The 14,037-nt window shown below is 41.6% G+C and overlaps 1 protein-coding gene across 1 annotated transcript in view; it reads right to left on the bottom strand.

The window, feature by feature from the left end:
- The window catches only part of TWSG1 (twisted gastrulation BMP signaling modulator 1), a gene marked incomplete at both ends in the record, with an annotated part of 30,489 nt that extends 19,820 nt beyond the window's left edge, over positions 1-10,669 (bottom strand). Inside the window, one exon of the mRNA XM_079717623.1 lies at positions 10,547-10,669. Within this exon, the coding sequence (XP_079573749.1) occupies positions 10,547-10,669 (123 nt within the window). The remainder of the gene's footprint in view (positions 1-10,546) is intronic.
- Positions 10,670-14,037: the final 3,368 nt, after the last annotated feature.

Below are 14,037 nucleotides of genomic sequence, written 5' to 3' on the forward strand. Positions count from 1 at the left end.
ACAAGTGAAATACGGAAAACAGAATTTATCCTTTTGGCTAAATAAATCAGCATACAAGTTCATGTACATACATGAACTACCAAAATATATCAAACGACACCCATTTCTTATATAAACCTTGCAACAAAATTTTAATCCTACTTACTACAAAAGTACCCCAAAGCATTTCTTTAAAATCATCCAGGTGAGGTGAAATAGGGGCAGGTAGAGATGAGACTGGACTGGCCATATGCTGACAACTGGTGAAGCTAAGTGACAGGTAAATAGGGACTTTACTATTCTCCCTATTAAAATTATATTTGAAAATTTCCAAGTGTCCCAATGAAATCCTCATCTTTGGTCTTCTTCTTTTCGGGGGGGCATGGCACATGACTTGTGGGATCTTCATTCCCTGACCAGGGATCGAACCAGTGCCTCCTGCAGTGGAAGCACAGAGTCTTCACCACTGGACGGCTAGGGAAGTCCCCCTCATCTCTGGTTTTTTAAAATACATTTATTTATTTGTTTTTATTTTTGGCTGCGTTGGGTCTTCGTTGCTGTGCGCGGGCTTTCTCTAGTTGTGGTGAGCAGGGGCTACTCTTCCTTGTGTTGCACGGGCTTCTCATTGTGGTGGCTTCTCTTGTTGCAGAGCACGGGCTCCAGGCGCCCGGGCTTCAGTAGTCGTGGCATGTGGGGTCTAGAGCACAGGCTCAGTAGTTGCGGTGCACAGGCTTAGTTGCTCTGTGGCATGTGGGATCTTCCCGGACCAGGGCTCAAACCCATGTCTCCTGCACTGGCAGGAGGATTTTTAACCACTGTACCACCAGGGAAGCCCTCATCTTTGTTTTCTTGTTAAATTTATTTATTTATTTATTTTTGGCTGCGTTGGGTCTTTGTTGCTGCGTGGGCTTTCTCTAGCTGTGGTGCGCGGGCTACTCAATGCGGTGCCTTCTCTTGTTGCGGGGCACAGGCTCTAGGCATGCAGGCTTCAGTAGTTGTGGCATGCAGCCTCAGTAGTTGTGGCTCGTGGGCTCTAGAGTGCAGGCTCAGTAGTTGTGGTGCACTGGCTTAGTTGCTCTGCGGCATGTGGGGATCTTCCCGGACCAGGGCTTGAGCCCATGTCCCCTGCCTTGGCAGGTGGATTCTTCACCACTGTACCACCAGGGATGTCCCCTTCATCTTTGTTTTAATGTAATAATTCAACAGGTGAAACAGCCAGTGAAAATAAATTTTAGTCTCCACTTATAAACTTTATCAGCTATTCTAACTGCTAACATTTGAAGGGAAACAAAACTTACTCTTCCCTTAAACTATATCAGGTCTAACTCATTATTTTTTTTTTTTTAAGATTGATTGATTGATTGATTGATTTCGGCTGTGCCAGGTCTTAGTTGCAGCACACAGGGTCTTTGTTGCAGCATGTGGGCTCATAGTTGCAGCATGCAGGCTTCTTAGTTGCAGCATGCATGCCGGATACAGTTCCCTGACCAGGGATCAAACCCCAGCCCCCTGCATTGGGAGAGCGGAGTCTTACCCACTGGACCACCAGGGATGTCCCTAACTCATTACTTTTGGATATTAATTTCAGAGATTTTCATGAGGTATTAACTGAAGCAAAACAGGACAAAAATAAGTTAGAGTCACAACTTTTAAGAGCAGGGAAGCAGAAAAAGGAGAGAATACACTATAGGAAAATAAGGTATGTTTATAAAAGGAAAGAGGGAACATTGTATACTATATGCCAAAATATTACTAGTAGAGTAACAAATCAAGATAACTGTAGCAAAAAAACTAATGTGGAATTTAATTAGCACTCATTAAGGAAAAAGGAAGAGAAAGTTGATTTTTTAGTTTGCTGTGATTAAGAAATTCCTGATGTTACCTGAACTATTTATATTTTTAACTTAAAACAAAATACATTAAAAAAACTAGAATTATTAATGAGAAACTACTTTGAAATCCCAACTTATTTCAGATAATCTAAGATTTCTTTAGTAGTTAAATCAATTTTTAGAATAGAAGAAAAGCAGACTGTTGATTTAGTACATAAAAGCGCTAAATAAATATTCAGAAAACCAGTAAAGTGCTAAAAGAATGCATCAATGATCTCTGAACCTAAGTTTGAATATCTTCATGAAATATAAAGTTTATATCATCCTAAATATGACCATAAATATTAGCTAAAAGTACTCACAATCAGTAAGGAGTTTTTCAGTTTTTGTTTTTTAATAAATTTATTTTATTTATATATTTTTGGCTGCATTGGGTCTTCGTTGCTGCATGCGGGCTTTCCCTAGTTGTGGTGAGTGGGGGCTACTCTTCGTTGCAGTGCACGGGCTTCTCATTGCGGTGGCTTCTCTTGTTGCGTGTAGAGCATGGGCTCTAGACGTGTGGGCTTCAGTAGTTGTGGCATGCGGGCTCAGTAGTTGTGGTTCGTGGGCTCTAGAGCACAGGCTCAGTAGTTGTGGCGCACGGGCTTAGCTGCTCTGCAGCATGTGGGATCTTCCTAGACCAGGGCTTGAACCCATGTCCCCTGCATTGGCAGGTGGATTCTTAATCACTGCGCCACCAGGGAAGCCCTGGTTTTTCAGTTCTTAATACAAAATGGGTCTTGAGATTTCTGGTGTAGAAGCATAATATTGATTCAAATTTTAAATGCTCTTTTCACAAAAGCAGAAGAAAAAACAAGTAAAGATCTTATTAAAAGCAAAATCCTGTTTTACCATTTTTCCCCTGAAAGAGGACAGCTCAACCACTCATTATATGAGCAAAGGAACACACCAAGATGACACTATTACTTTCCTGATGTTAAAATTACATATCTTTCCTGTCAGAAGCACAAAATAAATATTTATGTAGGGACCACCCTTCTACGTAGCAACTTGTAGGAGAGGCAGGAATGACTGTGCTGGTAAAAAACATTTACACAAGTCTGAGCTTCCAGGGAAAATGTTTTATATTTAGTTACTTCATGAGTTGCGGAGGGCCTGACATAAACAAATGTTCTAACTTATCCTCACAGTACAGCATTTCAACACTACAGATGTTGTTCAAACCAAATAACTAAAAGAAAAGCTAAACTCCCTCTTAGGAGGGAAGTTTCTTTACACTTCTATAGCATGGCCTTTCTTAAAGTTCTTATCTCCCACCTTCATTTCTGTGCATGTTTTTCTCTAAGCTTAAGGAGAAGAGCTATTATTGCCAACTAAAATGTCAACGTGCCTCGTACTTTGTTGAATGTGAAAGCGGAATTTTAATAACTTAGTAGTGTGATAGCAAACAAAGCCCCAGCAATTCTTCACCTTTTCAGGGCAATCAACTACTTTGAGAACCTCCTGAAAGCTATGGACTTTTCTCCTAGAAAACAGTACATTTGCAAATTTGAATATAATTCTGGGGGTCCACTTTAAGAGAAGCACTAAAGAGGCCTAAGGACACCAGCTGACAGTTCTTGGCACATGAAACGCCAATAGCAAATCTATTCCTCAACTGAAGAGAACAGGAATAAAAGAGGGCACTAAAGTTCAAGTTTCTATCAGACCACAGAGGCAACCCCACACTAGGGCACAAAGACAAGAGCCAAGCATCTACCAACCAACCACCACCCCGACCACAGCAAGAACACCAGCCATTCAAAACAAACAAACCAAAAACTTCTCTGCAGGAAAATGATCAGCCTCAGAGCAGAAAACACACTCCAGCATCGAGGGCTTCCCTGTCCCTCAGGCGATACCCTCCAGTCAGTGTATGTCAGCCCTCCCCACAAACACAGTCTCCCAATCAGGCTTTTATGCTTCATTCCTAACTATAATGGACAACTAAGGAACACTATACATTTGAGGAAAGCCTCCTGCATGAAAGAGATATAAATTTAAAGAAAAAAATAATCTTGGAAGAAAGAGAAATCCACGTAACAGAATGGGGAGGTGAGGGGTGGAGACACACCTCCATCTCCATCAACAAAACTTCCAGTAAGTATTCTCAGGATATCTGAGAAAACAGTGCATTCAAATACAAGTAAAAGTGTTAAAAGAAAAATTAACAAGCAGAAAATAAGAAGTAAAATTTTAAAGTTATTGCTAAAATTTAAAAATTCAATAGAAAGGGTTCAAAGGTAAAGTCAAGGAACTCTCCCAAAAAGCAGAATAAGGTGAAAACAGATTTAAGATTTACAACACTACATACAAGCAATGAACAACCTGAAAATGAAATTAAGAAAACAGTTCCATTTACAACAACATCAAAAAGAATAAAATACCTATGAATAAACCTAACAAAAGAAGTGTAAGACCTGTATGCTGAAAACTACAAAATACTGTTGAAAGAAATGAAAGAAAAATTTAAATAAAAGGAAAGACACTCCTTGCTCATGAATCAGAAGACTTAATACTGTTAACATGGCAATAATTCCCAAATTGATCTACAGAGTCAACGTAAACCCAATCAAAATCATAGCTGGCAATACCAAAGGCACAATCCATGAAAGGAAAAAATGGGTAAGTTGGACTTTTAAAATTTAAAACTTCTGCTCTGCAAAAGACACTGTCAAGAGATTAAGAAGACAAGCCAGGGGACTTGCCTGGAGGTTCAGTGGTTTAGACTTCGCCTTCCAATGCAGGGGGTGTGAGTTCGATCTCTGGTTGGGGAGCTAAGATCCCACATGCCTTGCAGCCAAAAAACCATTAACATAAAAATACAGAAGCAATACTGTAACAAATTCAATAAAGACTTTAAAAATGGTCCACATCAAAAAAAATCTTAAGAAAAAGAAAACAAGAAGACCAGCCACAGACAGGGAGAAAATATTTGCAAGACACACATCCGATAAAGGACTGTTAATCCAAAAGATACAAAGAACTCTTAAAATTCAGCAGGAAGAAAATGAACAACTCAATTTAAAAATGGGCAAAAGACATAAAGACACCTCACCAAAGAGGATATACAGATGGCAAATAAAGCATATGAAAAAAAGCTCAACATGTCATTAGGAAATTGCAAATTAAAACAACAATGAGATACCAATACACACCAATTAGAACAGCTAATATTCAAAACACTGACAGCAGCAAATGCTGGTGCAGATGTGGAGCAACAGGAACTCTCACTCACTGCTGGTGGGAATGCAAAATCGTACAGCCACTTTAGAAGACAGTCTGGCAGTTTCTTACAAAAGTAAACATACTCTCAGCATATGATCCAGCTATTGTGCTCCTTGGTATTTACTCAAATGAGTTGAAATTTTATGTCCACACAAAAACCTGCACATGGATATTTGTAGCAGCTTTATTCTTAACTGCAAAACTTGGAAGTAATCAAGATGTCCCTCAATGAGTGAATAGATAAACAAACTGTGATACACCCGTAAAATGGAATATAAAGAGATAAGCTATCAAGCCACAAAAAAACATGCAGGAACCATAAATGCATACTGCTAAATGAAAGAAGCCAGCCTGAAAGGGCTACATACTGTATAACTCCAACTGTATAACATATTGAAACAGCAGAATTATATAGACAGTAAAATGCAGTGGGGGATGCAGAGGCCACGTGGAAGCACAGGGGATTTTTAGGGCAACAAAACAATTCTGTGTCACACTGTAATGGCAGATATATGACATTATACATTTGTCAAATCCATAGAACTGTCAAACACAAAACATGAACCCTAATGTAAATTGTGGACTTTAGTTAATAATAGTATGTCAATATTGCTCCATCAATTGTAACAAATGTACAAACTAATGCAAGATGTTAATAGTAGGGGAAACAGTGGGTATGTGTAGGGGAAAGGAGTATATGGGATCCTTCTGCACTTTCTGCTCAATTTTGCTGTAAACCAAAAACTACTCCAATAAATAAAGTCAAATATATTTATATATAAAAATCCTAGCTGGCTTTATTACAGAAATCAACAAGCTGACCCTAAATTTTATATGGTAATGCAAGGGCCCAAAGTATTAAAAACAAATCTTGAAAAACAACAAAATTAGAAAATTCATACTTTGTGATTGTAAAACATACCACAAAGCTACAGTAGTCAAGACAGTGTGGTACTGGCAAAATGATAGATATATAAATCAATGGAATAAAACTGAGAGTCCAAAAATAAACTCTTACATTTATGGTCAAATAATTCTCAACAAGAGTGTCAAGATAATTCAACGGAGAAAAAAATAATATTTTCAACAAATGGTGCTGAGACAACTAGATATCCATACACAAAAGAATAAATTTGGACCCCTACCTAACACCATATACAAAAATCAATTCAAAATAAACTGCAGACCTAAATATAAGAGCTAAAACTACAAAATTCTTAGAAGAAAATAGACAAGTATATCTTATAACCCTGAGTTAGGCAATGGTTTCTTAGCTACAACACCAAATGCAAAAGCAACAATAAATAAATAAGACTGCATCAAAATTTAAAACTTTTGTGTTGCAAATAATACCATCAAGAAAGTGAAAAGACAACCCACAAAATGGGAGAAATTACTTGCAAGTCATATATCTGATAATGGACTTGTACCCAGAATATATAAATAACTCTTATAACCTAACAATAAAAAGACAATAAGCCTATTAAAAAATGGGCATTGGTTCTGAATAGACACTTCTCCAAGGAAGATATATGAATGCCAATAAGCACATGAAAAGATGCTCAATATCATTAGTCGTTTGAGAAATGCAAATCAAAACCACTTCACATCCACTAAGATGCCTATAACAACAAGTGCTGGTGAGGATGTAGAAAAATTGGAACCTGCAGACACAGTGGTGGAAATGTATACGGCCACTCTGGAAAATACTTTAGTGGTTCTTCAAAATGTTAAACATAGAAAATATGACCCAGCAACTCTACTCCTAGGTATATACCCAAAAGAAATGAAAACAGATATCCATATAAAAACTTATACACAAATATCCACAGCTCCATTACTTGCATAGCCAAAAGGTGGAAACAATCTAAACATTCATCAACTGATGAATGGATAAATTAAATGTGGCATATCCATACAGTGCAATATTATTTGACCATAAAACAATAAAGTACTGATACATACTATAATATAGATGAATTGTGAAAGCATTATGCTCAATAAAAGAAGACAGGCATAAAAGACAACATATTGTATGATTCCATTCATATTAAATATCCAGAATAGGCATATAGAGATACTCTGATTAAAAAAAAAAATTAACACACAATAATAGTTGGTTGCTTTCTCTAGAACTATGTAGAATTAGAAGGAAACTCTGAGATCACCCAGCTGGTCAAGTCACAGTTAAGATGTGGCAGATTGTATTTTCCAAACATGGCCACGTCATTCATCCCATCCACTAAGCTCTCCTTAGTGTTACACTCATGCTCCTCCATCAGAGGCGGGGCCTGTGTACCCTCCTCTTAAATCCAGGTGGGCCTACCACCATGATGGAAATAACACCGTAACCTCAATGGTGTGGCCATAAAAGGCAATACAGCTTCCCCTGCTGTGTTTCGTGAGACACATGGTCTTGGAAGCCCTGAGCCAACATGTAAGGAATCTGGCTAGTCTTAAGCCAGCATGCTGGAGAAGTCATACAAAAAGACTACGGATAGGGAGGGAGGAAAGGAGGGGAGAGAGAAAGGGGGGACAGGGGGGTGAGAGAGAGGGAGAACGAAGAACCTTCCTAGCCCAGCTTTGTGATATCCAATACAGCAGTCACTAGCCACATGCAGCTGTTTAAATTTAAATTAATTAAAATGATTAAATTTAAAAATCTGCTTTTCAGTCACACTAGTCATATTCAAGTGCTTAACAACCACGTGACTAGTTTCTACTGTACCTGACAGGGCTGATGTAGACCATTTCTATCATCACAGAAAGTTCTAGTGGACAGCGCTGCCTCAGGTAATTTCAGCTGCCAGCCTTCAGGCCACCCCAGCTAATAATGCTGTGTGGTGCAGATGAACTATCCTACCAAGCACCACACAGGATGCAAATTCATGCTCAAAATAAGCGTTGTTGTTGTTTCCAGCCACCGACCTTTGGGGTGGTTTGTCACACAGCCACAGTGAGGGAATGCAAGGAGAGTAAAGGGCAGAATGTTAAATAATCAGCGGAGTCCATAAAACCAGGTAAATGGTAGAACCAATCACATTTCACTGCAATGTCCAGCAAGTAATTAGCACAATGTCATAAGTGCTTAGGAATAAATGAACAAGAAAACCCTCAATACTCGAGGCCTCTATTATTTTAACCCCAAGCACCCTGCCACCATGCACCAGAAGCACTGTCTCTACTATTCCAGAAAAAGATTTGATGATTCCTAGTTCTGAAGGAACAGGAATCAGAAATGTTTGCATCAGTGAATTAGTGGTTTAAAAAAAAAAAAAAAAAAAGAGTCTTACCTTCTTTCCAATAAGTTTACTAAAATCACCATTTAACAAACAGGTGAAGCTTCACCTGATTTTCCAGTTTTTACACTTAATTTTTACTCTACTTTTTGAAGCATTTTGTAAGTATTACAGAATTTTAAACTGAAAAGCAAAACAAAAACTTCTGAGAGTTTTTATCGATAGTAACCAAATGCTTTCTTCTTTAAATACTGCCTTACCAAGCAAGGTCTTTCAAATAAAATCCAATTTTTAATTATTTGAATAATGGAAATTACATACTTGGAGAGTCAAAAAATAATTTGAGATTTAAGTAAATTTCTACCTAAACATGAATATAGCAATTGTTATGAGACTTTATTTCCAATAATGAATAATGAAGATACATTGAAACAACGTGGGAAGTGGCACAGATTCACCTCTGACCACAGCACAAAGCTGGACTTCACGAGAAAACTACCAAATTTTCAGCCAGTACAAGCCTAAGCAGACGTGCCATATCAAAACTTCCATGTAGGGACTTCCCTGGTGGCGCAGTGGTTAGGAATCTGCCTGCCAGTGCAGGGGACATGGGTTTGAGCCCTGGTCCGGGAAGACCTCACATGCCGCGGAGCAACTAAGACCTTGCTCCACAACTACTGAGCCCGCGCGCCTGGAGTCCGAGCTCTGCAACAAGCGAGGCCACCACAATGAGAAGCCTGCGCACCGCAACGAAGAGTAGCTCCCGTTTGCCACAACTAGAGAAAGACTGCACACAGCAATGAAGACCCAATGCAGCCAAAAATAAATAAATTTTTAAAAAACTTCCATGTATAAAACTACGTGATATTAAGAATTATTGTTAATTTTTAAAGTGCTAATAGCTATGTTTTCAAGAGTTCTTATCTTTCAGAGATAGACAATATATTTATGATAAAATAATATCAGGGGTCTGCCTGACACTAAACAGAGCTAGGGTGAACAGTGCAGGGGAATAGAGATGAAGCAAGGGTAGCCCCGAGTGAATGATGGCTGTAACTGCTGATTATTACTGCTGTTCATTATACTCTTCCCTCTTCTATTTATGCTTAAAAACATCCATAGTGAAAACCCTAACCCTAACCAACCAACCTCTCTAGTTAAATGTTTTGGTTAAAATGCAAAGTGAGGGTAGAGTATGAGATGGTGACAACCACACTCACATAAAGGCCAGGCTTCCCAGAATTTTAACTATTAATGAGGACCAAAATGTCACAAATCAGCACTTAATGCCTCTCATCTATTAAAATCATTACCACTTCTAGTACATACAAATGCTCTCATGTCAGGATTACAGCCAAGAGGTAGCTGAGTCATACTTTATACGGAATTCTAATATGTGTGGTTACTGAATTTCTTAGCCAACAGCTAGAAGAGAGGCTAATAAATACAGACCCAAGACTGCTGACGGTCTAACAGGATGGGAAAAGGGAGAACAGCTGTATAATACATGAAGTTCAACACTCATTAACGCAACTTTAAGAACAGTAATAACCAGTATGTGTATGGAAAGGCCACAGGCTTCGGGTTCAAACACAGGGCACGTTCCACAGCCACTTAACAGCTCTGTAAACTAAGCCATTAGTTAACCTCACTTTTCTCTTCAGAAAGGCTTGCCTTGATGGCTGAGAGAGAGATCACTGTCAAGCATCTTGGAAGCACATTCTCCAACGCCTGCAACCTTGAGAAACCTTCACCCTGAACCCCCCAGCTCAGCTGCTCCTAGGTTCCCAACCCTCAGCAACTGCGTGAATAATAAATGTTTACTACATTAAGTTGCTGTGTGGGGTAACTTGTTACTTAGAACAGACAATTAGTGTATTATATTTAGGGAACACTTTGTCTATGATTTGACTAGCTAAATTTTTTTTCTAAATATAGTAAGTGAGTCTCTTTGTTATGTAAACTAGATTATACAAGGGAACCCTTTAATTCATCTGAATAGGCTACTCATCACCTTGTAACAGCATGTTTACAAAGCTGGATATTATTTTCCGTACTGAACTCCTTGAGTCTGACATTGCTTGTATGCAAGAGAAGTATGGGGGCAAAACCCCAGACCAGTGTCATGGTTCATTACCTCAGACCTTACACTCTCTATCTGTATATATGTGCTCTGTATCTGCTCTACAGTATATTTTAATATTAGGAAAAAAGTACTCTTAGTCCTACCTGAATGAGGCATTTGCTCACATCACTAGCACAGAGTGCTTTGTTACAACTCAGTGACACGGGGACCCATGTCAGGAACACCAGGATGGCTACAGTAAGCATAACAACAGAGTGTGCCTTCATGTTTCTTCAAAGACAATCACCAAACTCCCGGAAGCTAAACAAACAAACAAAAAGAAAAAAAAAAAACAACAAAAACTTTAATTCAAAGGCAAATGCTAGGGTAAAAACAAATACAAAAATGAAAATCAAGTAAATAAACCAAGACTCATTGTTTGTGTTAAAAGACTTTTGAGTGACTGTTTAAAGATTATTCTCAATGAAAGATTACTTAAACACTCAAAAAAAAGCTACAATATACAATAATATCTTGTTAGCCATCTGCAAAGATATAGAATTCTTAAATTCCTCAGAGTACCCAGAAATGGTGACCGTGAAAATTAAAGTGAATATGTGTATGTGTGTGTGTGTGTGTGTGTGTGTGTGTGTGTATACCATCAGTAACCTGAAAGTATCAATATATAAAGCAAATAAGTAGTTTCAATGCTGCACTGCTTTTCAGCTTTAGTTTCAGGCCCACGATTCGACTTTAAGCCAGTAAACAAAACTAAACAAAAAAAAACTATAAATATTGTATTATAATTTTAAAAACATTTATCAATATTTTAATTCTGGGCTTCCCTGGTGGCGCAGTGGTTGAGAGTCCGCCTGCCGATGCAGGGGAGGCGGGTTCGTGCCCCGGTCTGGGAAGATCCCACATGCCGCGGAGCGGCTGGGCCCGTGAGCTATGGCCGCTGGGCCTGTGTGTCCGGAGCCTGTGCTCCGCAACGGGAGAGGCCACAACAGTGAGAGGCCCACATACCGCAAAAAAAAAAAAAAAAAAAAAAATTAATTCTTAGAATTAAGACAAATTTTAAAAATGCAAATTATTCTAGTGTCTACTTGTTATTATCTCATTTTGTCTTTTAACATAATTAGCCAAAATGAAGCAGCTCAACGGAAGGAGTGGACAGTTGCTCCTTAAATAATTTAGCGAATAACAAAGAGAATAGTAAATTATTAACTGCATTAAGAACTCTAACTTACCAAAATGTGAAGATATTCTTTTAATTCCCTATCTTAGGTACCAGTGATTCTTCAAAGATATTGAAGAAAATATTACAGTCCAAAAAGAAAAAGGAAAGAAAGACCAGCACAAATTCTGACAGTGGTTGAACAACCAACACAGTCATTAAACTTTTAAAAAGGAGAAGATAAAACTTCTTGGGGTTTAAACCACATCCCCCAAACAGAATCAATTAAATAAACGACTAGTGATGTAAGACGGATAAAAGGTGCGTTTATGGGCCTTTATGATTGCTGTAAACATGTATTCTAAGTGTTAGCAAGAACAATAAAGCAAAGACAAGAAGAAGGTGAAGAGTACCGGGCTCTGTGCTCGTGTGGCTCGGTTCTGTACGAGAAAGTCCCAGGGACCGTGGCCGAGGCCGGGGGTACCTTCCTGGGACCGTCAGGACCCACCGCCCGCTTTACTGAACCGCACGCCCAAGTCCGGTGACTCCGGAGCCACCGGCACATATTCGTGGCGGCCAAAGAAGGCATCGGAAAACGGATTCTTCCAGAGCTAGTTTTCTCCCCACAGCAACTGAAAATGGGATATTTTCCCCCACCTCACGGCCGTCTGCGTCCCACTCCCCGAACCTCCCCAGAACAGGCGTCCAGGTGAACGAGGCACGCAGAGGCAGGTAACCGAGCTCCTCCTAGGGGAGCGGCTCCCTTCGGGGCCTCGGGAACAAAGCGCAGCGGCCGAGCGGGCGGCGCTGACAGCGGCCCCGGCTGCCGGCGGAGGAGCCACGCCCCGCGCCCGCCCCGCCTCGTAGCCGCGGAGGCCGCCCAGGCCGCGCGGGCCCGGTCCTTCCGCTCCTCCCGCCCGGCCGCGGCCTCCAGACCCAGAGCGGCACCCGCCAACCCCGCCCGCTCACCGTACGCCGCGGCGCCGCGAAGCAGCCTGCCTCTCGTTCCCCGCGGGTCGGCCGAGCGGGCGCGCCGCTCTATGGAGGGAGGCAGGCCGCGCCTCCGCTCAGTCCTCCGCGCAGCGCCCGCGAGCCTCGGCCGTAAAACAGGGAGAGACCAGCCCGCCGCCGCCTCGCCCCCGCCCCCCGCTTCCCTCCGCCCCCCTCGGCTCCCGCCGCCACTGCCGCCGCCAGCTCCCGCCAGGAGGCGTCTCTCACTCCCCCGGCGCTCCAGTCCGCGCGCGACCCGGCCCCGCCCAGGCCACGCTCCCCGCGGGCCCAGCGCGCCCAGGGTCCCACCCCCTACCCGGCCCCGCCCCGACCGCGGCCACGCCCACCCGGCCCACGCGCACAGTCCCCCTTCCTCTTCCCCGTCCCGGTCTTCGGCGCCTTCCCGCCCGCCTCGGGCTCCCGCAGACTCTGCCGCCCGTCCCCTTCTCCGGGCTCACCCTGCCCTGGTCCCGGAGCTGGGACGTGATGTGCACGAGCTCCTCGCCTCCTCACAGCCACCCTGGGAGGGAGCTGGTCTCGGCCCCGTTATGGGGATGCCGGACTGACTGATGCACCCCGCTGGTACCCAGTGCAGCTCATACCTGAATCCCGTCATTGACGTCGGAGACAGGATGTATTAAAAACGCAGGCTTCTGGGGTCTGCCTCAGACCTACTGAATAAGGGTCTCCAAGAGTAGAGCCTTCGTCCCGCAGTGCACTTAATGCCGAGCCCTTCGTGGGCGCCCGGCTTTGTGCTCAGCGCTAGAAGCGGGCAGGAGCGCCGTGGGTGCTGGTCCAGAAGGTCACAGGCCAGGGGAGAGGACGGATGCACACCTGGACAGATGGCAGGAGACGCCTGCCCAAGCATGCGTGACCAACAGTTAGCTTGTAGATAAAGGCGACTGAGAATGGCACTCAGTTCTTTCCCACAACCCTGGGAATTTGCTTTTTTAAAAGTTTCCAGAGTGATTAAGTTGGAGCCCATTGTACTTTTCCCTTGGAAATGGTACTAGACGATTTTAGACCTAGTACTAAAGTCTTAAGCTGGTAGGATCTTAAATGCCCACATTCCCCTTGGTTGATGAAGAAAACAGAAAGAACGGAAAGAGTTGATTGGCTGACGGAGTGGACTGCATTATTGCTGTTAGTCCATTTTTGTACAGTAAGTAAGTATACATTTCAAAAACCATCCCTGAAAATTATCCGAAAGAAATAATTGAGTGTACACAAATTTAACTTTAAGGATCTTATTCTTAGCATTACTTACTGGTTAAATGAATTATGATACAGTGCAATGGGCTAAATCAGATATTAAAAAATAATATTGTAGATCAGAGGTTCTCAAACTTTGTAGTCTCAGGACCCCTTTACACTGTTGAAAATTATTGAGGGCTCCAAAGAGGTTTTGTTTATGTGTGCTACATCTATCAAAACTTTTGAAGTTAAAACAGAAATTTAAGAAATAATTATTTATTATCTCATTTAAAA

The sequence above is a fragment of the Hyperoodon ampullatus genome (genome assembly GCF_949752795.1).
Source record: "Hyperoodon ampullatus genome assembly, chromosome: 13".
NCBI lineage: Eukaryota > Metazoa > Chordata > Mammalia > Artiodactyla > Ziphiidae > Hyperoodon > Hyperoodon ampullatus.